The sequence below is a fragment of the Diabrotica virgifera genome, chromosome 5 (assembly GCF_917563875.1).
Source record: "Diabrotica virgifera virgifera chromosome 5, PGI_DIABVI_V3a".
Lineage (NCBI taxonomy): Eukaryota > Metazoa > Arthropoda > Insecta > Coleoptera > Chrysomelidae > Diabrotica > Diabrotica virgifera.
This window is the reverse complement of record NC_065447.1, coordinates 131,215,470-131,241,809: the sequence shown is the minus strand read 5'-3', so window position 1 is coordinate 131,241,809 and position 26,340 is coordinate 131,215,470. Positions and strand designations below refer to the sequence as shown.

At 36.6% G+C, this 26,340-nt stretch overlaps 1 protein-coding gene across 10 annotated transcripts in view; it reads left to right on the top strand.

The window, feature by feature from the left end:
- The window catches only part of LOC114343065 (uncharacterized), a 618,263-nt gene that overhangs the window by 580,924 nt on the left and 10,999 nt on the right, over positions 1-26,340 (top strand). For all 10 annotated transcript variants that reach the window (XM_050651573.1, XM_050651571.1, XM_050651566.1 and 7 more), the window contains one exon: positions 6,741-7,116. In XM_050651573.1, coding sequence (XP_050507530.1) covers positions 6,741-7,116 — 376 coding nt within the window. The remainder of the gene's footprint in view (positions 1-6,740; positions 7,117-26,340) is intronic.

Sequence of the window (26,340 nt, the reverse complement as noted above, 5' to 3'; positions counted from 1 at the left end):
ACTCTCTGGATTCCAGCTGGTTAGCTCCTCCAATTTTCCGCAACAAGGACCATGCCTGCCGGCTTGATTTTTTGAAGTCAAGGTTTTCGACAGTCTTTATCCATTTTTGGCGTCCAGCTGTATCGATGTTGTGTAAAAGCTCATCGGCTATTTCTCGGTCACCACTTTCGAGAAACTTCGTGTATAAGTCTTCACATGTTTCAGTCCATCCAGGCACATATTCTTTGCGATACCCCCTAGGGATGGTTTTCTTGGCAGTGCTTATTACTGCGCCCACAAACCTCTGATAATGTTTGCTGGTTGGAGGGACCCAGCTCAAGGTCCGGTCTAGTTGTTCAGAGAACTTCTTCCAGTTTGCTTTTCTAAGATTCCACCTGGGTCGAGGATATGATCTAATTATTGGAATTGATATTCCGATGGTGATAAGCACCGGACGATGTTGAGTATGTGGGAAGTCTGCAAGGACACTTCTCGCAGTTGTTAGTGGTCTGTCATTGGTATCTTTTGAGACAAAACATAGGTCTGGGTTATATTCTTTTCTCCATGCAGCTGATTTAAATGTTCCTCTGTCTTTGGCATCAAAAACTAGATATGTGTTTTGCTCTTAGGACCATTCTACTAGTGCCTCCCCATTTTCATCATTCGTGGTGTACTTCCACATTTCGTGGTGGCTGTTGAAGTCGCCGATGTATATAGTAGGATGTGGATGAGTCTTTAGCACTTCTGGGTTCCATGTAGTGGCTGGAGGTTTGTATATGTTAACTACGGTAATATCTCCAATCTTGGTGACTACTTCATGTATATTATTTTCATTGGAAGCAGAAAGTAGGAAACCATTTTCTATATTGCAGCGAATCTAGGTTGCGACGCCGTAATGTTTATCATTGGTGGCTCCCAGTAAATCGTAGCCAGGTATCTTTCCCCTTAAATCAAGCTGGACTTTGTCTTCAGTATGGGTCTCTTGTATGGCAACCAGGTCAATGTCGTTATCGTGTAGGATTTTTTGCAACACTTGGCATTTTGCCTGGCTTATGCCCTCGATGTTAAGGTGACAGACTCGGATACACGGTCCGAGATCTCTAGTCAGTTGGTTCTGAGAAGAACCTTTATTTGTTCCCATCGTATGTTTACGTATAGATAAGATTTCTGTTTGTGATCTGTGATGTTGGCAGGATATTGTTTTTGTTTTTCGTTCGTCTGCCGCCAAATTTTTGCTAGTTCATTTAGCGTTACCCAGGGTGTACCACATGGAGGCGAACTAGCATTACACCCCATGCATTGTTAGGCGGTGTTTAAGTTTATATATTATGTTGTCCTGAATCTATTTTCTTGTAAAATTTTTGTAATTAACTAGTTTTTGATGGGAAAGAAGCCACAATTTTACTAAAAAATAATTTTATTAATATTTCGACGTTCAAATCGGATGCCGTGGTCAAAGTACAAAAAATATTAATGAATTAAACAAAAATGTTGTTGCTTAGTAAAAAATTCTTCAAATAATTTATTTAATCTGACTCATTTATATCGGAAATTTAGACATAGGTATATTATACATTTTAACGTAGAAGACTTTAAAATCATATTGTTGTTATTATTTATTGTCACCGTTGCATGTAGTTGTATTTTTAAAAACAGATCACATGTCATGATTTTTTGTGACGGATATTCTTGAGTTGGGGTTGATTTCATGTAATCGAATAAACTATCTTTCAGTAGAGTCGTCCCAGAAACGCAATTCATAAATATTAGCAATATCACTTTAAAGGCTTCTACTTTAAAATGTATAATATATGTCTGAATTGTCGATATAAATGAGTCAGATTAAAAAAAATACATAGAAGAATTTTTTACTAAGCAACAACATTTTTGTTTAATTCATTAATATTTTTTGTACTTTGACAACGGCATCCGATTTGGACTACGAAACGTTAATAAAATCATTTTTTTTTTAGTAAAATTGTGGATTATTTCCCATCAATAGGTACTTTTTTTTTTTTTTTTTTTTTCATCACTAGGTGGGGAATCTGCAAACAGACGACGGAGGTAAACATTTCCGACAGTGCTGGGTTCCTGAGCTGAAACCTCATCAGTGTCACGTCGACCAGTTTGGCCCTAAATCGGACCTCCCTGCCCTCCGTAACTCCGATGTGGCCGGGACCAGCTAAACCCCACCCCTCTCATACTAGGGCATCAGGTTGGAATCGCCCGTTAAGGCATGACTTCTCCCTGATGTCCTTCTTTTACCCGATTCTCAATCACTCGTCATCACGCATTAGCTTCCGTCTCTCGCACTCATCCGACCACTACGTCCTTCAATCATATGCTGTCAACCTCTTATTCTTACTACCTATGCGGGCCCAGCTCTGCCTCCTCGATACCTGCCAGAACTGCGTCTAGCTCCCGCGCTTCCTTCTCTTTTATCGACAAAACCTTTCTCACATAATTGTGGATTTTGTCCCACCATCGCTCATCAATCACCATTTTCTCTACCATCTCTCTCACAGACGCAAACACTCTTTCCAGCTCATTCCTTTCCCTTGCCCATCTGACACACTCCAGAAGGGTATGTGACACAGTGTCCGAAGTCCCACAGTACAAGCAATTGTCCGATTCGGTCTTTTTGAATCTGTGTAAGTAGCTACGGAAGCTCCCATGTCCTGTGAGCACCTGCGTCAGATAATAGTCTAGGCGCCTGTGCCCGCAGTCCAGCCAGCCTCGCAGATTCGGTATCAGTGACTTCGTCCACTGCGCCACATGCTCCGTTACATCCCACTCGGCCTGCCACATCTCAATAGATGTGGCCCTCTCCTCACTTCTAACGTTCTCCCCTTGTAGTTCTCTATTTCTCTGCTGGAACATTCTATCTCTCTCACTCACCAACACATGTAAGGGAACACAGCCGGTGATCACCCACAGGGCAGCAGCAGACACAGTCCTGTAAGCACTTGCCACCCGCAGCAAACTAGTTCTGTCCGCGCGTACCAAAAGCCTCTTGTATGCCTGTATTTCCACAGCGGCACTCCAGACTGGTGCCGCGTAGAGGATGACAGATTGAACAACACCGTGTAGAACCCTCCTCCTTTCGGATTTAGGTCCCCCGATGTTAGGCATTATCCTCCCCAGCGCAGCCGCTCTTTCCGCTGCCTTCCGGGTCACCTCCCGGACGTGCTCTCCCCAACCACCATTCGTATGGTGGTTGGGGAGAGCACGTCCATCAATAGGTACTAGTTAATTAAGTTTATATAGGCACGGATGTTTTCCACTTCTTGCACTAATTTTATATTAAGAGGATCGGTACGTATTTTCGACTGCAATGCTATTCAAATGGGGATTCATTTTTTTCAAATCCTGAGAAAACTAATAAGTATTTTTGAAAAATTTAAACGCAGAATGAAAGATTACGTTATTAGCGAGGGCCGAAAGTCCCTGAGAACTTCTATAATGTTTATTTTAATAAGTTACAGGGGTGAAAAAACTAAGAGAAAATTTAGTGTGATTTTTAATTTCAAATATCTCATTCAAAATAAACTTTTTATTTATTCTAAGGGACTTTCGGCCCTCGGTAATAATTTAGTCTTTCATTCTGCGTTTAAATTTTTCAAAAATATTTATTGGTTTTTTCAGGATTTGAAAAAAATGAACACAACGCCGTGGTAATATTTTCCAAATCTGTCTTTGTCTTACAACGCACTCAACCGAATATAATATTGTCAGCATATATTGTCAGTCAGACACTGACAATCAGTGACAATTTTAAATATTTGACATTGCATCGGGAATATTTTGAGAAATTGATTAAATATTATTGATATATAGTGTATTTGAGAAATAATTGATTTAAGACGTGAACTTAATAAAAAGTTATTTATTGTGTATTATTTGTGGAAGATCCAAGCAGAGAATACATCAGATATATCCTGTGATCCAAGTATTTTGTTGTTAGATATGTTCAAAATTTTAAGCGTTCCAAAATAACAACATATTAAAAAATCACTTTAACACTTTTCCTCTTTTCTCGATTGATTATTAGTTTTTGTTGTACAAATAAATTATTACAATCACTGAAAACATAGTTAGTGAAAAAATTATCACATTTATTAACTGAATTAATAATTTGCAATTATAAAAATAACAGTTATCCAAGAACATTCAAAAGCCATCTCTTTAAATTAATTATGACATTTTCAAGTAGAATGACATTCTAGTAATGTTTACATATCCACACCAGTGTGAATTTTACTACACGTAATTTGCCGTGTAAAGACAGAAAAAGTAGGGATACACGTTAAATATTTGCGAATTATGTACCCATAGCCTTAAACGATTCCGCTGATTTTGCGTGTTAAACTTTAACAAAATATGACACTTTTTTCTCTGAGATAGGTAATAAGGTTTACTGCAAATAAGAAATTATATCGTTAAGAGCCTTTATAATTTTACTGTATAAGAGCAATAATTCACACAAAATAATTTGGCTTAGCTTAATTTACTGCAAAATACTAGCTTTGAAATATCTACTAATAAAAAAATTTTACACGCATAATCCAAACAAACCATGTTCATATCTTAAGCTTATTTAAGATATCAAAAATAACCATCTTTTATTTTTAATGTAAACAACAATAGAACATGTAAACCAATTCCCACTATTTCTTTACCTATATCCGTAATAAATACCTACCTCTCGCTGAGCACCAAAGTTCGACCCATTCAATCCTTTATTCATTTTCCAAATGTTTACGAACTAGTCCCCCCAGCGACCTGTATGTCCAGTCCGCTGTCGACTGATCATTCTCGCATTATAGACCGGCTGCTAACTAGTAGTGCTGTGTGAGGACGCTCATTAAAATACATGGACAGTGACTACTAAGTAACTGATTGGTAACTAAAATTACCAACTGGTTTCTTTTTAGCAGCTGTGTGTGCGAATGGCCTAAGTCTGTTCTGTCGGACAAAATAAATGTGCCGTTTTCGTGGTCTGACCGTTTCAAATTTTTAACCTGTTCCACAATTAAAACTGCCTCTGTTCCAGTATTCCCATATATCAAAGTTTATCCGACTAGACACCCTTAAGTTATTAACAAAATTTCAACTTGCTATTAATCAACTTTTTTTTCATACGCGGAATCCAGACCTACAATGTATATACATAAATATACAATAAAAAAGTTATAATGAGAAATTTAAAAATAATCGAAAAATATATCAAAAATCATTCAAAGTATACAATTTTCAAAAACCATATCTTGATTAAAAATAGTCATACAGCCTTCTACTATAGACCATTTTAAAGGTTGTTGTTGACTTTTCTTCCTACAAAATGTACCATTGCATATACCTAAAGCTGCGTAGAAAAAAGTTACAGAACAATGTTTGCGAAGTAAAAGGGAAAATGGGTCAAAATCGCTGTGAGTAGCGAAGTTTAAAAAATCATATTTTGGAAACTATAAATTATAGAGACTTTTACCAAACACCATTTTAAAGAAGAAGGATGGTAGTTTTTTTCTGTGAAGCAATGCTTATACCTATATCCCCATGGGAAAAAGTTATGGGGCGAAAAACAAAATTGCTATCTTTCGTGTTGTTTTTTTGCTTTTCTTTTGAATATATTTTTGCAAAAAAACATATTTTTCACTTTAAAATGTGATATTTCAATAGTAAATTTAACCTGGAACAATTTTCATGTAGAAGTGTTTGTACCAAAAGTGCATAGAACTCACCCTAATTCGCCCTGTGCCTAGGGACTAATTCACTCCTTTCTCAAAAATGCACCCCTTTAAATGGTAGCACTCCGCGGTTTTTTCATATTTAGAGGTCCATTGACTATATTAAACAATAAAACGCCGTTAACGTTGCAGTTCCTTTCTATAATACATAATCAATAGCCTATTATACAATGGTGCTGCTAACTTTACCGACATGTCATCCATTGCAAAACTGATATAATTCAGCGACTTAACCCTTAAACGCCCAACCTTTTATAGGTTCCATGTACGCCCAAAGGTGGGTAAAAAATGTCCACCTCGAAAATAGCTACTATATTTATTGAGAGTTGTTAGAAATGGATTAAACTTTATGCTTAATAAACACAGCATCTTTTAAAATATTAATATAAACAATTTGCAAACCTTACAATGTACATCCAAATTAACATACCAGTAAAAGCCATTAATTCAGATTTGTCGATTTTCTCCACATTCTTCCTTTCAGCCTCCTCATTGGCGAATAATTATGTCGATAATGTAATTATACGTCGATAATTATATGGATTATGTTCCTAATAACGAAAATATATAGAGGAACCTTTAGTAACAAGTTTTACCAAGGGTGTACTTTTCATGCCCGTCCATATTTAACTCAAGATATTACTTTTATTTTCAAAAACATCGGTGAAACCAAATTAACATTCGATAAAGGGCTGTATTTTTAACAATAAATAATTTTTGAAAAATTTTTAAACACGTAATAAATATGTTACAAGGGAATACGCATTAGGTGGACATTCTTTACCCACCCTTGGGCGTTTAAGGGTTAAAAATCGCAGTGGAGGCACCCTCTAGATTTTCTGCGACAGCGATTTTTTTGTTGCCGCAACTACAAATCGCAAGTGGAGTGCTAGCCTTAGGAAGCATTTTCGGACTAGGTGATTTCGGTTGAACCTCAATATTTTGAGCCCATGAATCTAAATATTTCCAATTATTAATGAACACCCTGTATAAATAAGCTTTTTTATATTTCAGCTGAAGTCTCTGCGCCAGACAGATCCTACCAAAATAAACAATGTAAAGAAATTACCAAAAGTACAACAGGAAGACAGTTCTGATAGTGATGAACCTCTAACTGAGAAAATACGCAAATCCTCGCTAATTGTGAATACTCAAGTGAACAATAACACCAACTCAATGTTGAAAAGCATTAAAACGGGGAAAACGGGGCCGGTGAGTGTTGCTAATAATAATACTACGGTAGCACCTACGCAGAAAGGGGGAACTTTAGTGGTTAGTACTAGGAGGTCGGTGAGAAGCAATATGCCTGCGCAGAATACCAGAAGCAAGGGTGAAAATGTTAAGGTATTGTCCGAGTCCGAGGCGTTGAGGAGGAAAACTCGAAGTGCAGGTAAGTAGTCTAGTCTGTGATTACACATGTTTACTTTTTCATGAAATAAATATGAATTTATTTATTGGTTTTTATAATTTGCTCTAGAACAGAGGGAAAAAACATATCTTATTTTTAGACGTTTTAATATAACGAACTGAAAACTTGCAAACAGAAACCAACTCACACGGATCTTTGTTTAAATAACAAACCGAACCTAATATCTCTATGAACGTATTTTGGCCAGGATTCAAACTTATGACCCTTGAGTTTTTACGCTCAGTAAGTTGACGATGTGGGGGTCGGTGTAGCTCTGGTGGTAGTATGTCTGACTTCCATGCAGGTATCTGTATCTGTAGAGTAGGGAGTGTGAGTCCCACAGCACTTAGGCCACAATTGACCCATTGTACATCCTCCCAGGAGGTTGTCGTCCTTAGTTCATTATCCATCCTGCCATTTCCAGGAAGGCGGACAAATCACCTGGTGACATCTCCCCTATATCGGCAGGTGTAGTCCAAGGCTCGCCGAACGCATACTCTCGTATTGACGATAACTCCGGACATTCACATAGGACATGCTCGATAGTTTCGTCGTCTCGTTCACACCTTCTGCATAGAGGTGTGTCTATGTGTCTACTAGCCCCAGTGTGTGGAGGTGTTTTCTTAGTTGACAATGGCCAGTTACAAAACCAACTGTCAAGCGTAGGTTTTTCCTGGTCATTCTCAAGTACTTTTCTGATACTGACTTCCCAAGGTTCCTTAGTGTTACCTTGGCAAGTCTACATCCTGGCCCTTCTTCCCATCTTTTCACGGTTTGCGCGTGGGAGTGACATTTGACAATTTCTGCGATTGTTGCAGTTGACCAGTCAAAAAGATCACCAGGTTCTAAGAGTCTTAGGCCTGCCGCCTTCCTAGCTAGCTGGTCAGCAATGCGGTTGCCTTTCGTCGGCTTAGAGACACACAAATCTAACTACATTTCGGGTAAGGGCGAACTTCCTATATTATCATAGGAAGTTCGCCCTTACCTGAAATGTAGTTAGGTTTGTGTGTCTCTAAGCCGACGCTTTATTTCCATTGTGTCCTTTAACCCACCTCAGGATGATGTTGTTACCAACCGAAGCTTGGGCTAGTGATTCATGACACTCTATTACTAGCCCTGATATGACACGTGGTCTGTTCAAGTGGTCATACCTTTCCGGATTATCTCTTTTGCGGCTATGGAGATACCAATCAGTTCAGTCTGAACTACGCTGGCATTTTTGCCCATACCCCATTTTAGACTAAGGTTCAGTGATCTGGAGTATATTCCGCATCCTGAGCCTTCTTCCGTTTTGGAGCCATCGGTGCCACGTTTGACTCCCTATGTTGTATTTTCGATTTTGTAGGGTTTGTCGAAGACGAACGTAGGTTTAATTGAGTCGCATCCATGGCCCACATGTAGCTGGGGCAGTGCCTCCAGCTCACCCCGCCAGAAACGACATCTCAATTGTCCCATTCCTATATCAAGCTTTCCACCCGCTGAGCGTAATTTCATCATCGTCATCAGCGCCACCTCTTTGACATATATGTCTAAAGGGGTAATGCCAATGAGCAACTCCATTGCAGCAGTTGGTGTTGTTTTCATGGCACCTGTTATATATTTAGGCAAGCCATCCGTTGAATATGGTTTAGTTTGTTGATCGCTGTTGCCTGTAGCACTTTTGGTACCCAAGCAATGGCTTCGTAAGTTAGCATTGGCCTAATGACCGTAGTGTAGATCCAGGCGACCACCCTGGGCGAAAGGCCCCAAGTGCGTCCGACCGTTCGCCGACACTGTTCATAGGCAATATATGCTCTTTTAGCTCTACTATCTAAGTGAGAGTTCCATGTTAACTTCCTGTCAAGGGTAATACCAAGGTATTTCACCTCTTCAGAGAAGTTCAGACTGCAGTTTAGAATCCTAGGGGGTATTAAGCCCGTGATCCTTCTTTTTCTGGCGAAGAGGATCATCTCTGTCTTTTTTGGATTTATAGACAGTGAGTGTTCTTTACACCATGTTTCTATTAGTCTGAGAGCAACTTGTAATCTCTCACATAGTGTGTTCTCAAACTTACCGCTTTGCAAGACGGTTATATAGTCTGCATAGGCTGTTGTGTAGAAACCGTTTTTGCTGAGTTGGTCAACCAGGGTATCCAAAACTATGTTCCAGAGGAGTGGTGATAACACCCCCCTGTGGACATCCCCTCGTAACCATCCCTCTAACCAAAACGTCTTCTACATTTATGCTTATTGCTCTATTTGACAGCATACTGAATATCGATTCGCTCACGGCCAGGGAGACATTCCTGACATTGAGCTGTTGGGTGATGGTTGGGAAAGTTGTTTTATCAAACGCTCCCTCAATGTCTATGAATATACCTAGGGTAGATTCTTTATTATCCAGCGATCTTTCAATTCTTCCTACTACTTGATGAAGTGCAGAATCGGTAGATCTTCCCGAAGTATATGCATGTTGATTTGGATGAAGTGGATTATGAACCAGATCTTCATCTCTTATGTACCTCTCGCATAGTATTTCCATCGTTTCAAGAGAAAAGATGTTAGGCTAATTGGTCGGAAAGCCTTCGGTAGGGTGTAATCCATCCTACCTGGTTTTGGTATGAAAACCACACGTACCTCTCTCCACTTTCTAGGAATATATCTCAGAGCAAGGAGACTCTGAATATTCCCATAAGGTGCGGCAAAAGAATATCCAGTCCCCACCGTAGTACGGCTGGATATATGCCGTCAGCCCCTGGTGACTTGAAAGGGGCGAAGCACGATATGGCCCATCTTATCTTTTCCTCACTAATTAATGTTCTGGCAAGATGCCAGTCATTTGGTGTGGGTATGATTATTTCTTCCGTCCAGTTCGATGCTTTTGAAACGCTAGAACCAGGGAAGTGTGTTTTCATCAGGACCTCAGCACTTTCGCAAAGGTTGGAAGTTTTGCTTCCATCTTCCTTTGTTATTATGCTGATATGCCGATGTGGATCTTTTGAGAGCTCTTTTTGTAGCCTGGAAGCTTGCGGAAAATCTTCAATTTCCTCACAGTAGGCTCTCCAAGCAGCTCTTTGTTTTTGTCTGCAGACTTTCTTAAACTCTCTGAGGTTTGATTGATAAATATCCCAATCCTCTTTGAGTTTGGTGCGTTTTGCTTTATTAAAAGCAGTTCTTGCTGTAGTGCGGCAGATTCGTGCAAATATAAGAATTGTGCATTTTATGATAGAAGCATATAATTTGGACCACATATACTACACATATAAAGGTTCAAATTTAGATGGGAGGCCATCTCAGATTTTGCCTTTTACAAAAATGGCGGGTATTCAAAATGGCGACTATACATATGTGACTAATAGCACGATAACTTTTGAACGAGACTTAGATTTCAACCAAATTTGGTATATGGTTCTTTTTTTGATGTATTCCAGGTCTTGAACAGGAAGAATTGGTTTAACAGAAGTTGTGTTTTTCCTGGTTTTTATGTAAAAATATGTTGTTTTTTTTTTCAATTCTTTCACCCTGTATGTATTAATTTTTCAAAAAGTTAATACGGCCATTAAAAAGAGCGTAAAAATATTTTTTAGGAAATATCTGTAACTTTTTAGTTATGTTAATTACCATTTAATAAATGCAAAACGTATCTTCACATGTACCTATATGCGGCAGATTCGTGCAAATATAATAAGAATTATTGTGCATTTAATGATAGAAGCATATAATTTGGACTACATATACTACACATATAAAGGTTCAAATTAAGATACGAGGCCATCTCAGTTTTTGTTCCTTTTACAAAAATGGCGGGCATTCAAAATGGCGACTATACATATGTGACTAATAGCACGATAACTTTTGAAAGAGATGTCAGATTTCAACCAAATTTGGTATATAGGTTCTTTTTTTGATAAATAATATCGAGGTCTTGAACTGGAAGAATTGGTTTACCAGCATTTGTGTTTTTACTGTTTTTTTTTATGTAAAAATATGTTGTTTCTTTTTCAATTCTTTCACCCTGTATATATTAATTTTTCAAAAAGGTAATACCGGCATTGAAAAGAGCGTAAAAATATTTTTTAGGAAATATTTTGAACTCTTTAGTTATATTAATTACCATTTAAAAAAAATGCATAACGTATCTTTACATGTAGGTACCTATCAGCGGCACTAGCGGCAGATTCGTGCAAATAATAATATAAGAATTATTGTGTATTTAATGGTAGAAGCATATAATTCGGACCACATATACTACACATATAAAGGTTCAAATTTAGATACGAGGCCATTTTTTTTTTTGAATTCTTTCACCCTGTATGTATTAATTTTTCAAAAAGTTAATACGGCCATTAAAAAGAGCGTAAAAATATGTTTTAGGGAATCTGTAACTTTTTAGTTATATTAATTCCCATTTAATAAATGCAAAACGTATCTTCACATGTACCTATACGCGGCAGATTCATGCAAATATAAGAATTATTGTGCATTTAATGATAGAAGCATATAATTTGGACCACATACAGTCCCTGCTCAATTTATTAGACTCACCCTAGAAATATCAGTTTTTTTTTATTTTGAAGCACCTTAAAAGTATGTTCAAAGTCATACAGAACTGCTGAACGGGCTAAATAACAATTACTTAATAATCGTGCTACATAATTAAATTAAAAATTGTGAAACTTTTGATTGAATTGAGAAAAATTGACAGATGGCAATAGAATGGGGTAAAAGTGTGCAATGACTCGACTTTTTTTAACTTTAGTTTTTTAGTTAAATTAGTGATTGGTGATCAATTTTTTGTAAAATTTGCAGTGGTGAGTTTTAATATTGCTCTTTTTTAATGTTAGTTTTTAATTTGTTTAATCTATTTTAAGATATCAATAGAAACATGTTAATTTCTAAAAGATGAATATCTTCGATTGAAATTTTTTCATATGTGTGATTGTAAAGATGTTTCTTTTGAGCAAATCTCTTCTGTTACTGCTCTATTAGAAAATATCCCATGTTGTCAAAGAGAAATAGCAAAAAAATGTGATGGATCTTACTCGTCAGTTCCAGGTTGGGTCAAAAACCTAAAGAAAAACAACCTGTTACATCAATTTGAAATGGTCGATATGCCAGAAAGATTTCAGTCACCTCCAGAGAACAATGCATTTTAAAGAATTCAGTTGTAAAATACAGAAGAGTCATCCATAGCGATATAAGGAATAAATTGGAAGAAGCTAAGTGTTCAGTATCGGAGTCCACTGTACGCCGAAATTAGTACCTACAGTATCGGATTAAAATGGCATAGGCTGGTTAAGATACCAAAACCATCACCACAGATGTTCAAAAAACGCTTAGTTTCGGCCAATTTGCATAAATATTATATGACTAGAGAGTTTTTATGTAAATTGGCAAAACTAAGCGTTTTTTGAGCATTTATGGTGATAGTCGACTGTTTAGTTGGTTCCTTAACTGGCCTCTGATGTTTGAATCCCATACTCTACAGATTTCGGCGTAAAGTGGACTCCGATACTGAACACTCAGCTTCTTCCAATTTATTCCTTATATCGCTATGGATGACTCTTCTGTATTTTACAACTGAATTCTTTAAAATTCGTTGCCCTCTGGAGGAGACTAAAATCTTTCTGCCATACCAACCCCTCCAAATCGATGTAACAGTATGTTTCTCTTTAGGTTTTTGACTCAACCTTCTAACTGATGATTAAGATACACCACATTTTTTGCTATTTCTCTTTGACAACATGTGATATTGTCTACTAGAGCAGTTACAGAAGAGATTTGCTCAACAGAAAGATCTTTACAATCACCCATATGAAAAAATTCCAATCCAAGATATGGATCTTTTAGAAATTAAATAAATAGAAAATAAATTAAAAAATTAAAAACTAACATTAAAATAGCAATATTAACCCTCACCACTGCAAACTTTACGAAAATTGATCACCAATCACTAATTTAGCTAAAAAACTTGAAAAGTTGCTAAAAGTTGAAAAAATCTAGTCATTGCACACTTTTACCCCATTCTATTGCCATCTGTCATATTTTCACAATTCAATCATAAGTTTCACTATTTTTAACTTAATTATGTAGCACGATTATTAAGTAATTGTTATTTAACTCATTCACCGGTTCTGTATGACTTTGACATACTTTTAAGGTGTTTCAAATTAAAAAAAACTGATATTTCTATGGTGAGTCTAATAAATTGAGCAGGGACTGTATACTACTCATACTACGCACAAGGTTCAAATTAAGATACGAGGCCATCTCAGTTTTTGTTCCTTTTACAAAAATGGTGGGCATTCAAAATGGCGACTTTACATATGTGACTAATAGCACGATAACTTTTGAACGGGATGTCAGATTTCAACCAAATTTGGTATATAGGTTCTTTTTTTGATAAATAATATCGAGGTGTTGAACCGGAAGAATTGGTTTACCAGCATTTTTGTTTTTACTGTTTTTTTTTTTATGTAAAAATATGTTATTTCTTTTTCAATTCTTTCACCCTGTATATATTAATTTTTCAAAAAGGTAATACCGGCGTTGAAAAGAGCGTAAAAATATTTTTTAGGAAATATTTTGAACTCTTTAGTTATATTAATTACCATTTAAAAAATGCATAACGTATCTTTACATGTAGGTAGCTATGTGCGGCAGATTCGTGCAAATAATAATATAAGAATTATTGTGTATTTAATAGTAGAAGCATATAATTTGGACGCCACTTTTACAAAAATGGCGGGCATTCAAAATGAATCTGCCGCCCATAGGTACATGTGAACATACGTTATGCATTTATTAAATTGTAATTAACACAACTGAAAAGTCCAAAATATTTCCTAAAAAATATATTTACACTCTCTTATCAATGGCGGTATCACCTTTTTGAAAAATTTATATATACAGGGTGAAAGAATTGAAAAAGAAGCAACTTATTTTTACATTAAAAAACACTAAAAACACAAATTCTGGTAAACCGATTCTTCCGGTTCAAGACCTCGATATTATTCATAAAAAAAAAGAACTTATATACCAAATTTGGTTGAAATCTGACATCTTATTCAAAAGTTATCGTGCTATTAGTCACATATGTATAGTCGCCATTTTGAATGCCCGCCATTTTTGTAAAAGAAACAAAAACTGAAATGGCCTCGTATCTTAATTTGAACCTTTATATGTGTAGTATATGTAGTCCAAATTATATGCTTCTATCATTAAATGCACAATAATTATTATAATATTTGCACGAATCTGCCGCATATAGGTACACCTGGTTCCAAAAAAAACTGATACGACTCTTGAAGCGTATTTTGTAGAAAATTGAGCAGTGTATTTTGAAGGATAAATACATATTTACATACTGTCAATGTCACTGCCAAATCTTAAAATTTGTCAGATAGCTTATTCTGTTCGACCCATACGAACTGTCAGTATTGACAGTTCTGGTTCAACCTCAAAAAATGGCTCCACACGCTAGCAAAGAACTAAAAGCAAGAATTGTAACAAAATTAGAAGATGGTTGGTCACTATCTGCCGTAGCAAACCATTTTAACGTAAGCAGAACAACAGTTTTTAATATTAATAAAAGATGGAGAGAACAAGAAACTCTCGAAAGAAAGCAAGGTTCTGGAAGACCAAAATATCTACCGCTCATGAAGATCGTACGCTTTTGGAAAGATTAGAAGAGAATCCTTTTGAAGATGCAAAAACTGCAAGAATTATGTCACAGTTTCCGGGAAGAAAGACAACAACTTGGCGCAGAATTAAAGCATCGCGTCTTAGGTACCGAACTGCAGCAAAAAAACAAGCTTTTACACCAGAACAGAAACAGTCAAGATTTTTATGTATTTGCTTTAAACCATCAGTTACAAAATCAAGATTTTTGGGATAGGATAATATTTACAGATGAGAAAATTTTTCAATCTTCTAAAAAGGGCAAAATTGGGGTGTATAGACCAGATAATAATAGATTTAATACTCTATATGTTGATAGATATCGAGCAGCTGGTCATTTTAGCGTCAATGTATGGGGAATTGTATGGCGTATTGATGGCAGGTTTGTTGGGTAGACTTATCTGAATATTCTAGAAAACATCATGTTTCCCAGTGTAGAACAGTTGTATCCAGAAAATAATTTTATCCTCCAACAAGATAATTGTCCTGTTCACACTGCAAATATTATAAACCAGTGGCTCCAGAATAACAACATCGAAACCTTACCATGGCCCAGCTACAGTCCAGATTTAAACCCAATCGAGAATGTCTGGGGGGTTATTGTAAAACGGTTGTATCAACGTAATTTTTTACCTCAAAATGCTGAAGAGCTGTGGCACAGTATACAACAGGTTTGGGAAGAGCTCGCTGAAGAAGACAATTTCATAGTTCCTTTCACGCAGATGGACCGAAGACTACAAGCTGTTATCAATGCTGATGGAGATATCACAAAATATTAATTTTATTTTTATATACCTAAATTTAGTATAGTTTTGGTCTTCCAAACTGTGACATAATTCTTGCAGTTTTCGTATCTTCAAAAGGATTCTCTTCTAATCTCTCCAAAAGCATACGATCTTCATGAGCGGCAGATATTTTTGGTCTTCCAGACCCTCGCTTTCTTTCGAGAGTTTCTTGTTCCCTCCATTTTTATTAATAGAAAAACTGTGGTTCTGCTTATGTTAAAATGTTTTGCTGCCTATGATAGTGCCCAGTTATCTTTTAATTTGGTTACAATTCTTGCTTCAATATATTGTTGAGTTAAGTCGTTTGTTTTATTCCAATAATAATAAAAAAAGAATGTGTGTGTATTTTGTACGCACGTAAGAAGTTATACTTCTATTATATGATTTCTTAAAAATAAATATACTTTAAACAGTTTGTTTTAATTTTTTTAAACACCAAACTAATTTTGTGCTTACCGGTTTCAAAAAAATAAAAAAAGTATAGGATTGCTCCGGATTCGAAGATCCTCTACTATAAAAATATAAATTTCACCTAACTTTATCACGACTTGGAAATATCCAGGTATCTGACAACTTTTTTAGTTGTTATTGTAGACATATACAAAGAAACCTATCGGCTTCTCCCAAGAGTTCGGAGCCGTTTTTTAATAATTATTAACAATGCGGTGCAAAAACGCTTACACTACAAATCTTAAAAGATTATAACTTAATACTTGTTCTCTATTTCTTAAGTTTTTATTTATTTACATTGAATATTAATTTGTTTTGTTGTATAATCCACGTTTACAATAATTATGTGATCTATTTGATGTAAAAACTATCATATACTTATATACTCTTTATAAAATACAGGAATCCAAAATAATATAAACATTTAGACCTTAATAATTAGTACAATTTATGAATTAACATAATATGTAATCAGTTGTTTGTTGTTTGTTTATTTTATTATTTGTCTGTCATAATAAATATAATGTCAGATCAATCAAATACACTGCTCAACATGATCAAATCTTACTAAGAGTCGTATCAGTTTTTTTAGGAACCGGCTGTACATGTGAAGATACGTTTTGCATTTATTAAATGGTAATTAACATAACTAAAAAGTTAAAAATATTTCCTAAAAAATATTTTTACGCTATTTTCAACGGTGGTATTAACTTTTTGAAAAATTGATACATACAGGGTGAAAGAATTGAAAAAAAAACAGCATATTTTTACATAAAAACCAGGAAAAACACAACTTCTTGTAAACCGATTCTTCCGGTTCAAGACCTCGATCTTATACATCAGAAAAAGAACCTATATACCAAATTTGGTTGAACTCTGTAGTCTCGTTCAAAAGTTATCGTGCTATTAGTCACATATGTATAGTCGCCATTTTGAATCCCCGCCATTTTTGTAAAAGGCAAAATTTGAGATGGCCTCCCATCTAAATTTGAACCTTTATATGTGTAGTATATGTGGTCCAAATTATATGCTTCTATCATTAAATGCACAATTCTTATAATATTTGCACGAATCTGCCGCACTACAGCAAGAACTGCTTTTAATAAAGCAAAACGCACCAAACTCAAAGAGGATTGGGATATTTATCAGTCAAACCTCAGAGAGTTTAAGAAAGTCTGCAGACAAAAACAAAGAGCTCTCATTAAATGCACAATTGTTTCACATATCGGCTGCACTACTGTCTTTGTAAGCTGTTCCAGTTCGGTGCACCACCCAGAGTTGGTTTTGCGATTTTCCTGGACCATCCTTATCGGACAGGATTTTTCATAAGCGTAGCTTATTTTATTTTGGATAGATACCGTGTACCTTTCCAATTCTGTATTAGTTCCTGGAGTTAAAGCCTTTTCATTCCGCAGAGCATCTTCTAAGAGGCGGTTGTAGAGTTCTACATCCGTCCTCCTAGGGTCGCGAGATTTGATAAGGCTTTTTTCCAGACTAATAATATAGGTCAACCAGCGATGATCAGACATAGAGATGTCCTCTGAGACCTGCCAGTTCTGAATTTTATTAGATATTTCTACTGTTGCTAGCGTGATATCTATGACCGTTTGGCTAGGAACATTGATAAATGTAGGTTCCGTGCCTCTAATAATCTTTACTAATAATCCAAATCTTTACTAATAATATAGTCATAAAGAGCCTTACCTCGAGAGCTGTTATCTTTGCTGCCCCAGCCTAGATGGTGAGAATTCAAATCGCAGCCGATAATAAGTTCTACCTTCTGGCTGAGACAATGGTCTACCAGATCTTCCATCTCCTTTGTTGGTGGTGGGTGGCTGCATCTGAGGGTAGGTAGACCGATGCTAGTATCAACTCTCTGTTCTTGCTTTTTCCTCATGGGCATTTTACTTTAACAGCAGTTACGTCTGAGGTGCAAAACTGCACCAGGGTGGAGGCTTTGATTTTCCTGGGAACATATATTGCTGTTCTCGGTTGTTGGTTGCTTGGTAAGCTGAAGATTTGACCATTTAGACTGCCAGAACCAGTTATTTTGGTCTTAATTATCCAAGGTTCTTGGATTAATGCTATTGCATCCTCCTTTACATCCAGGTGGCGGCAGAGTGTCGCGGTTGCCACCTTTTTGTACTGGAGGTTTCATTGAATAACCGTTACCTTTTTCCCGACGTCCTTGCCCATGGCGAAGGTGTCGTATTGGTTCTTTTTAGGCGTCCATTTCCTCCTCACTTGAGGAGGCGGCAGTCTTAGTCATTTCGGTGCTTCCTCTGCAGGGTTCGTCGACCACCATCTGATGGTCGTCGTCCTGTTGTGGAACCATGGGTGTCTCAGTTACCGTATCCGGCTGCCGAGTATCTGAGGTCCCTGGTTCCGAGGAGGTGCCCTCAATTTTTTGTTTGCTTGCTTTTAGAGTCAATGAGGTTAACGCGTAGCTCAGCCTCATTGCTCTTTTCTTAAGGACAGCCATGTCCTCGTCTCCGATTCCGAAGACGAACAGGTTTCCGTTTGGATAGGTTTTGACCTCATTGTGGAAGGTGCACCATCTCGCAACTGACACATCTGGATTTTGCGCCGTTAGCCTTCGCAGCACTCTTTCTGTGTCATCGGAGGTGTTAGTAACATCCTCCGAGATCCATACAGAGGCTTTAGTAAGCTTCGGCAGCTTATCCTGACTGACAACAGCCAGTGATGCGTCCTCACACGGTTTGAAGTCATCTATAGCCTTTTTTAGCCACGCAAGCGCCTCGTCGTCATCGCAGGCTACTCTGATGATCTCACCAGATAGGTCCACGACTTAAACGTGGGTGCTTTTGCTTAGATGTTGGAGGTGGACAAGATTGCTCTGTCCAATTCCTCCATCAGGCTGCGTTTGATAAGGTTTTCCCGGTCGGCAGAGACCTTGCCGTACGGGTTTACCTTATCTATGATAGCTACCCTAAGGTGTGTCACGGCGGCTTTCACGAAGCTTTGGGAAGGGCAGTGGAACTGTTGACAGCTTTCGATGCGGGCATCCTCACCTTTGTTTTTGGAGGGGCTGGAGAGAGATGGGTGGCTCCCGTAGGTGCCTTCCCCGCCGCCTCTCTGGCCTTCCTCCTTCTTTTTAGCTCAGCGCCACTAAGTTTGTGGCGCTTTTGTCGATTTTCCCGAGGTGATCCTTGTTCGGCCTCTGCTTGGGCCGAAGCTTGAGGTGAACATTGCAGTCCATCCTCAACCGCGGCCTCTAGCTGAGGTGAACGTTTTGGTTCAGCCTCGGAATTTGGTTTTGGTTTTTTGTTTGTTATTGTTAGTTTGTTTTTTGAGTCCATGATGTTCCCACGAGTAGCTAGGGAAAGGTTGGTCACCCCTGGAAGAGCCCCGCATTACCAGAAGAAGGCTATATGCAATGGGGTTTCGCGCCTGGTACCCCAAGGGGATCGTTCACGACCACATACACCCTGTGGCCATCCAGCCATCGGCACGATTACCATCCACCTTATGGTTCTTTTCATGAGCATTTTTCAGTGCGTCACAAATGATAGAAAAAAAGGTTAGTCCGTGATAAATACACATTTATGACATTTATTCTAACATGACATTTTAGTTAAATCTGACAGTTGTCACATTTTATTTGCAATTTGGTATAAAAGCAAATCAATTGTGTTTATTGCATTTATAAATGGTATTTTCTTTGATTTGTATAGTCTTATAAATTGTACAGATTAAATTTTTTTATATAGAATAATATAATATTATTTAATATTATATAATATTATTTAATATTATATTATTAGCGCCATCCATTGACAATTAGATTAAATGTTATACATGTCACCGACGAAATGTAATCAGCGACGGGCGTTTTTTTCTGTCACATACAATTTAATGCGTTAGAGAGAAATCGAAAAACTGTGACGCACTGAAAAATGCTCATGAAAAGAACCATAGCTTGGGTAGGTTAAAGGTAGGCTGCTTCTTGGTCGCTGAAGCAGTTCGTCCACTTATAGTGTCTAGACTTCCTAGGAGAGATTCCCAGATACCCCAGAGAACCAAATGGTGACAGGAACCGATCTAGCAAGGTCGTTTCACATCCTTTCATGCTTCCCATCATCATTGTCATCAGGCCTAGCCCGTTTATAGGGGGTACCTACACTCAGCGGAGAGCTGCTTATTAGGGAGATCCTATTCATTCACACATGCATACTTGTTCCACTTCCTACACCAGACTACAGCCCTATCTAAACTGTAGCTTAAGCCCCCGAACTCACGTCAAAGTCTTGCAGCCACTATCGGGGGCTGTGAGTATTCCATGTAGGTAGGCCGGGGTTCAAACCCCAGCGCCGGCGAGAATATCTAGACATTTTTAAAAATGTCTATAGGCCCCAGGTCGACTCAGCCTGAATAAAATGAGTACCTTGGGTAAAACCAGGAGTAATAATATGCGGTTGAAGCGTAGCACTGGTCCTGTTAAGGCGAAATTACACGGTTCCTTTTTGTCCTTCAATTTGGATGAATCAGGACAAAGAATAGGAAAAATATACTCAGAATTATTGCGACTTGGAATATAAAATCCTTGAACAACAAAGACCAGGAGTTAGAAAAGGAACCAAGAGAAAATAAGATAGAGATATGCGCGATCCAGGAAACAAAAAAGAAAGTGAAAGGACAGATGTGGCTTGGTGAATACTTCTTGATCTATAGTGGTGTACCAAAAAATACGAGGCCTTGATGATACAAAAAAAAAATGGGCAGATAACATATATGAATGTCAATACATATCAGAAAGAATCGTAGTTACAAAGATCAAATTACAGAAGCAAAAAATAAATATTATATGAGTTTATAGCCCAGAAAACCGCAAACCTGAAGTCGAAAAACTCCATTTTTATAACGAGATTCAACAGACAGTCGACGAAATACCAGCCAATGAGATAATATACATTTTAGGAGACATGAACGCAGGAGTCGGTAACATAATTATACCAGGAATAAAGCAACGATTCAATGAAGACATCAAAAATGAAAATGGAGAACTACTTATTAACTTTTGCTCTCAGAACGAATTTCGAATAAACAATACGGTATTCAGACACAAAGATCAACAAAAATACACATTCCACAATACAAGAGGACACAGATCCGTTATTGATTATATATTGACAAACAGAAACATCCACCACTGTCAAGTACTAGATATACGATGTTTAAGTGCAGCTAATATTGGAAGCGATCACAACTTAGTACTTGGAAAAATCAGAAGAAGAGCTACAAAGAAACAGGAAAGAAGACCCTGTTGAATGTGAGACAAGAATAAAGGTAGAACAGCACCAGACTTCTCAACACGAGATCTACCAGAGAAGACTGCAAAAAGTATTGAATGAGAACTACGTAACACCGGATGAAGACATAGAAGAAAGTTGGAGGAAGATCAGCGATAATATCAAAATGGCAGCAACGGAAGCACTTGGAGACCGTAAGATAAGTAAACGAAAGAAAAGGAGAACACCGTGGTTCTGTGAAGAAATAAAAATAAAATGCCACTACCTAGAATACAAGTCCAAAAGAACGAGACAAACATATGAAGAATATAAAAGAGTACGAAATGAATTAAACTCAATAGTAAGAAGGAAAAAAACAGAACATTGGGAAGCATTTTCAAAAGAGATGGAGCACGACTTTTATGGGATGCAAAAGGAAATGTGGAAAATGATAAAAGAGCAGAGATAAGGAACTGATAGAAGTAAAACATATTGATACAAATACATAGACAACTTCCCTAAAAAACCTCTATCAAACAGCTAATCACGAAGAACTGGAAACACCAAGATTAGAATCGGATGAGCAAACAGAAATTAAAGAGGAAGATATAAAGAACGCCTTAAAAAAGATGAAAAATCGAAAAGCTCCTGGGAAAGATGGAATACCTAATGAACTTTTAAAATACGGAGGAGATAGACTTCACAAAGAACTGAATATCCTTATAAGTAAAATAATAAATACAGGAAGAATTCCAGAAGAATGGAGAACCACTCAAATGATAGCGTTATTTAAGAAAGGTGATATAATCCAAATAAAAGATGTGATACACCTACTATATGACAAAAATTTACCACTGGATATCATAAAACTGATAGAAATCATATATGTAAGAAATAAAATAGAAATGAAAGGCAATGGAATAATAACAGAACCCATAGAAACAAACACAGGAATCAGGCAAGGAGATTCACTAAGCCCTCTACTGTTTAACATAATGTTGGATGCAATAATAAAACAAGTGAAGAAAAAAAGAGGGTACAAAATGGGCGATAGAGAGATAAAAATACTCTGTTACGCTGATGACACCGTGTTAGTAGCAGAGTGCGAAGACGACCTACAAAGATTACTGCACGAGTTCAACATTAACGCAAAAGAAATGAATGTGAAAATATCATCCCAAAAAATAAAAAGCTTAGTAATTGCCAAAGAACCAATAAGATGCAAATTGGAGTTAGACAATCAAATTATACAACAAGTAATGACTTTCAAATAGCTGGGAATTAATCTATCAGCCGACAACAATATCGAAGAACAGTTATTAGGCCAGTTATGACTTACAAGGCCGAAACAAGACCAGACAAGCAAAACACGAAGACATCTGGAGACCAACAAAATGAAGATCTTAAGAAGGATTGCTGGAAAAGGACTACAGGATAGGGTAAGAAGTGAAGAAATCAGACGCATATGTGGGGTAGACAATATACACTAAGCATCAAAATTAACGCACTACCTTAAAAATGGGACATTTTTGATTTCTCGTATTGCCTAAACCTGTTGTCCGATTTGAGTGATTTTTTTAATATGCTATAGCTTTATTATTCAAGAATATCGATATAATAATATTGTTGCTAAACAGGTAAGTGTCATTGTATACCGGGTGTAACAATGATAGTGTGTTTTTTCCTCAAAGTTCGGAACACCCTGTGGAATATTCCAGCGTACATAAAATATTGAAATTAAAACTCGGCTATAGCCTTAGGCTTTCTTAACATTTTGCTTTTTTATTCAATCGCTTATGTTGGATAATAAAAAGGTTAGGTACTTTAACAACTAGCAACGTTCTTCATCAATACTGGGTGTTTCTAAATAGGTGCGACAAACTTTGAGGAGTAATTCTGCATGAAAAAATAATGACCGTTTGCTTGGTAAACATACGTCCTCAAATATTTCGTTTCCGAAATCCAGGATGTTGAATTTTTTCTTACAAACTGATTATTTATTTATTGCTCTAAAACCGGTTGAGATATGCAAATGAAATTTAGTAGGTTTTAAGAGGTAGATATTGCGCATTTTTTACATACAACTAAGAATTTTATATTCACCATTGGCGTGCATACGGGTCATATTACTCGGTGATATTAAACGTATACACGCCAATGGTGAAAATAAAATTATTAGTTGTATGTCAAAAATGCGTAATAACTACCTCTTAAAACCTACCAAATTTCATTTGCATAGTTCAACCGGTTTCAGAGCAATAAATAAATCGTCAGTTTGTAAGTGATTATGTTTTCATGCAGAATTACCCCTTAAAGTTTGTCGCACTTTAGACACACCCTGTATTGATGAAGAACGTTGCTAGTTATTAAAGTACCTAACTTTTTTATTATCCAACACAAGCGAATGAATCAAAAAGCAAAATGTTAAGAATGTCTATAGGCTATAGTTGAGTTTAAATTTCAATATTTTATATACGCTGGAATATTCCACAGGGTGTTCCGAACTTTGAGGAAAAAACACACTATCATTGTTACACCCGGTATACAATGACACTTACCTGTTTAGCAACAATATTATTACATTGATATTCTTGAATATTAAAGCTAAAACATATTAAAAATCACTCAAATCGGACAACAGGCTTAGGAAATACGAGATATCAAATATGTCCCATTTTTAAGGTGGTGCGTTAATTTTGATGCTTAGTGTGAATACCTGGGTAAAGAACAGAAAAGAAGAGTGGAATGATCACATAAGCAGGATGTCTGAATCAAGAATAGTAAGAATAGCCAGGGACAAGTCACCGTTAGGCAGGAGAAGTATAGGACGCCCAAAGAAAAGATGAAATGACATTTTAGGGGCAGAATGAAAGGTACCGTTGAAGAAAAACAGGCAGTACTGCCTATATAAAAGAAGAAGAAGAAGAATTTGGATATAGCAACCAATGACAACCAATCATTCCATGTCATTGAATGTTGTCGTTCAATGACGTTGAAAGAATTGAACATGCTCAATATTTTCACTTTAAGCGTACAATCTTCAACGCGGTTGAACGAGAAATGAATGAGTAAATACAAGAATTGAACGATTCTTGTGGAATCGTTCAATGGAACTATGGAATTATAAAACAGGGTTGTAAAAACCAAGATTGTCGTGGAATAGCTATTTGTATAACAAGGGAGGAAAGTGCTACTTTTCCTCCCGAGAATGAAGTTTACTGCCCGACGCGTAGCGGAGGGCAGTAATCATTCTAGGGAGGAAAAGGCACTTTACTCCCATGTTATACATATGGTTTTTCCACCTTCCTCAAATAACAATTCATTTTTTCATTTTTACTTAATTTATTTATGTAACTAACCAACAAAATTTATTAGAACTAAAACTAACAAGTAGGTACAATATAACTGTCAACTGTCAAATATAAGTCAAATTATTAATGTAAACATTGTTAAATGAAAATATCAATTTACGGTTTTTTAACTTTCTGCAAAATACAGGGTGTTTTATAAATAAACGTTAAAATGTATAGATACTTACGTAATAGAAAATAGATATTGCACAGGGCGTCAATAAGTTATATTTCATGAATGAAATACCATGACGTCACTTTTACTTTTCCTCCCTAGGTAGGAAAACTACAACTTTGCTCCCTAAAATCAGGTCCGGAAAAGTATACTTTCGGTAGAGGTAGGTGGAAAATGCTATTAAATCGCTAATTGTAGATTTGAACGTTAGTGGTATAACCGAAGAAGACATAAAATTGAAAATTAAAAGTAACCATACTCGTTATACTTGTGAATTAATAATGATAAAACGATCGACCAAAAGCGGCTTTTTAGGCTTGCGTTCTTAATATCCATGACCGTACCAACCAACGACGGCGTTTCCTTAGCCTCTTTTTCGATAATTATTTTGCTAAATGATCACAATATTAATGCAGCTCCTAAACGCATGACTTCAGTCGACGACAACTTTAGAAAAATATGTGTTGAATAGTTCACTTCCCAGATACCGTGTAAATAGCGTCGCTTTCATTTCAGCTTCATTCAACCAAAGTAATTCAATTCGGTTGGACCGTGTAATTTCGTCTTTACCTTCCTGTATACCGTAGGCCCTAGATATAGCAGACTACTTTGCTATAATTCCAAAGCCGGGTTAGAGGTATAAAACGGGAGACTATTATTAAGTTGACGATGTAAGCATAAAAGATAACATTAAAAAAAGAAGTTAACAATAGAATAAAGAACATCATCGAAGGACATCTAGAGGAACTATGGGGTGAATTTAAAAACCAAGTTAACGAAATCTCCACAAACAATGAGTATAGAAGTAACTTAATCAAGAAAAATAAATAGATGACAGACATCTTGAAATTGATGGAACGTCGACTTATAAAATAGAATGAAACAGAATATAGATATCTACAGAGAAGAATTAAAACATTAAAACAGTGACATCAAATTAGCCAAAGAAAAATATAATATCGAATTCTACCAAAATTGTGTTGACGGTCCAGATCCTACACCAACTGAGTTGTTGAAGCTAATAGATGACGATAACATAAAAGTACTAGTAAAACTTACAGTAATACAATACAATTAAAATACAATATTCGCGGCGTGCAAGTACTTGGAAGGGATACGCGAAACGATCGTGCGCGAATAGCGGAGAAATATTGCAACTTTCTTAAATAATTATTATTGTCAATTGAAATTGTCAAATTGACGTACATTTCATAACTACTGTCATTGAAGGACAAAAATTATATATTGCTCCACAATATTGATATGATATGCAATTATTATATAAAGGTAAATTTAATTAATTGTATTTTACTTGCAGTACTGCATTTTAATAACTAATTTTATTTACTACATACAATTGTTTACGTTTGAATAGCATAACCTAAATCTTATTTTTTCTTTTTATTATTTTTTTTTGACTATGGTCTTGACAATTATCCAGTAACCAGGACCAATATGATTGGTGACTATAATTAAAAGTGCGAAAAAAGTTGCCGAGCTATGAAACCAGGTGTCGCTTTTCCGAACTTGCACGGTCCC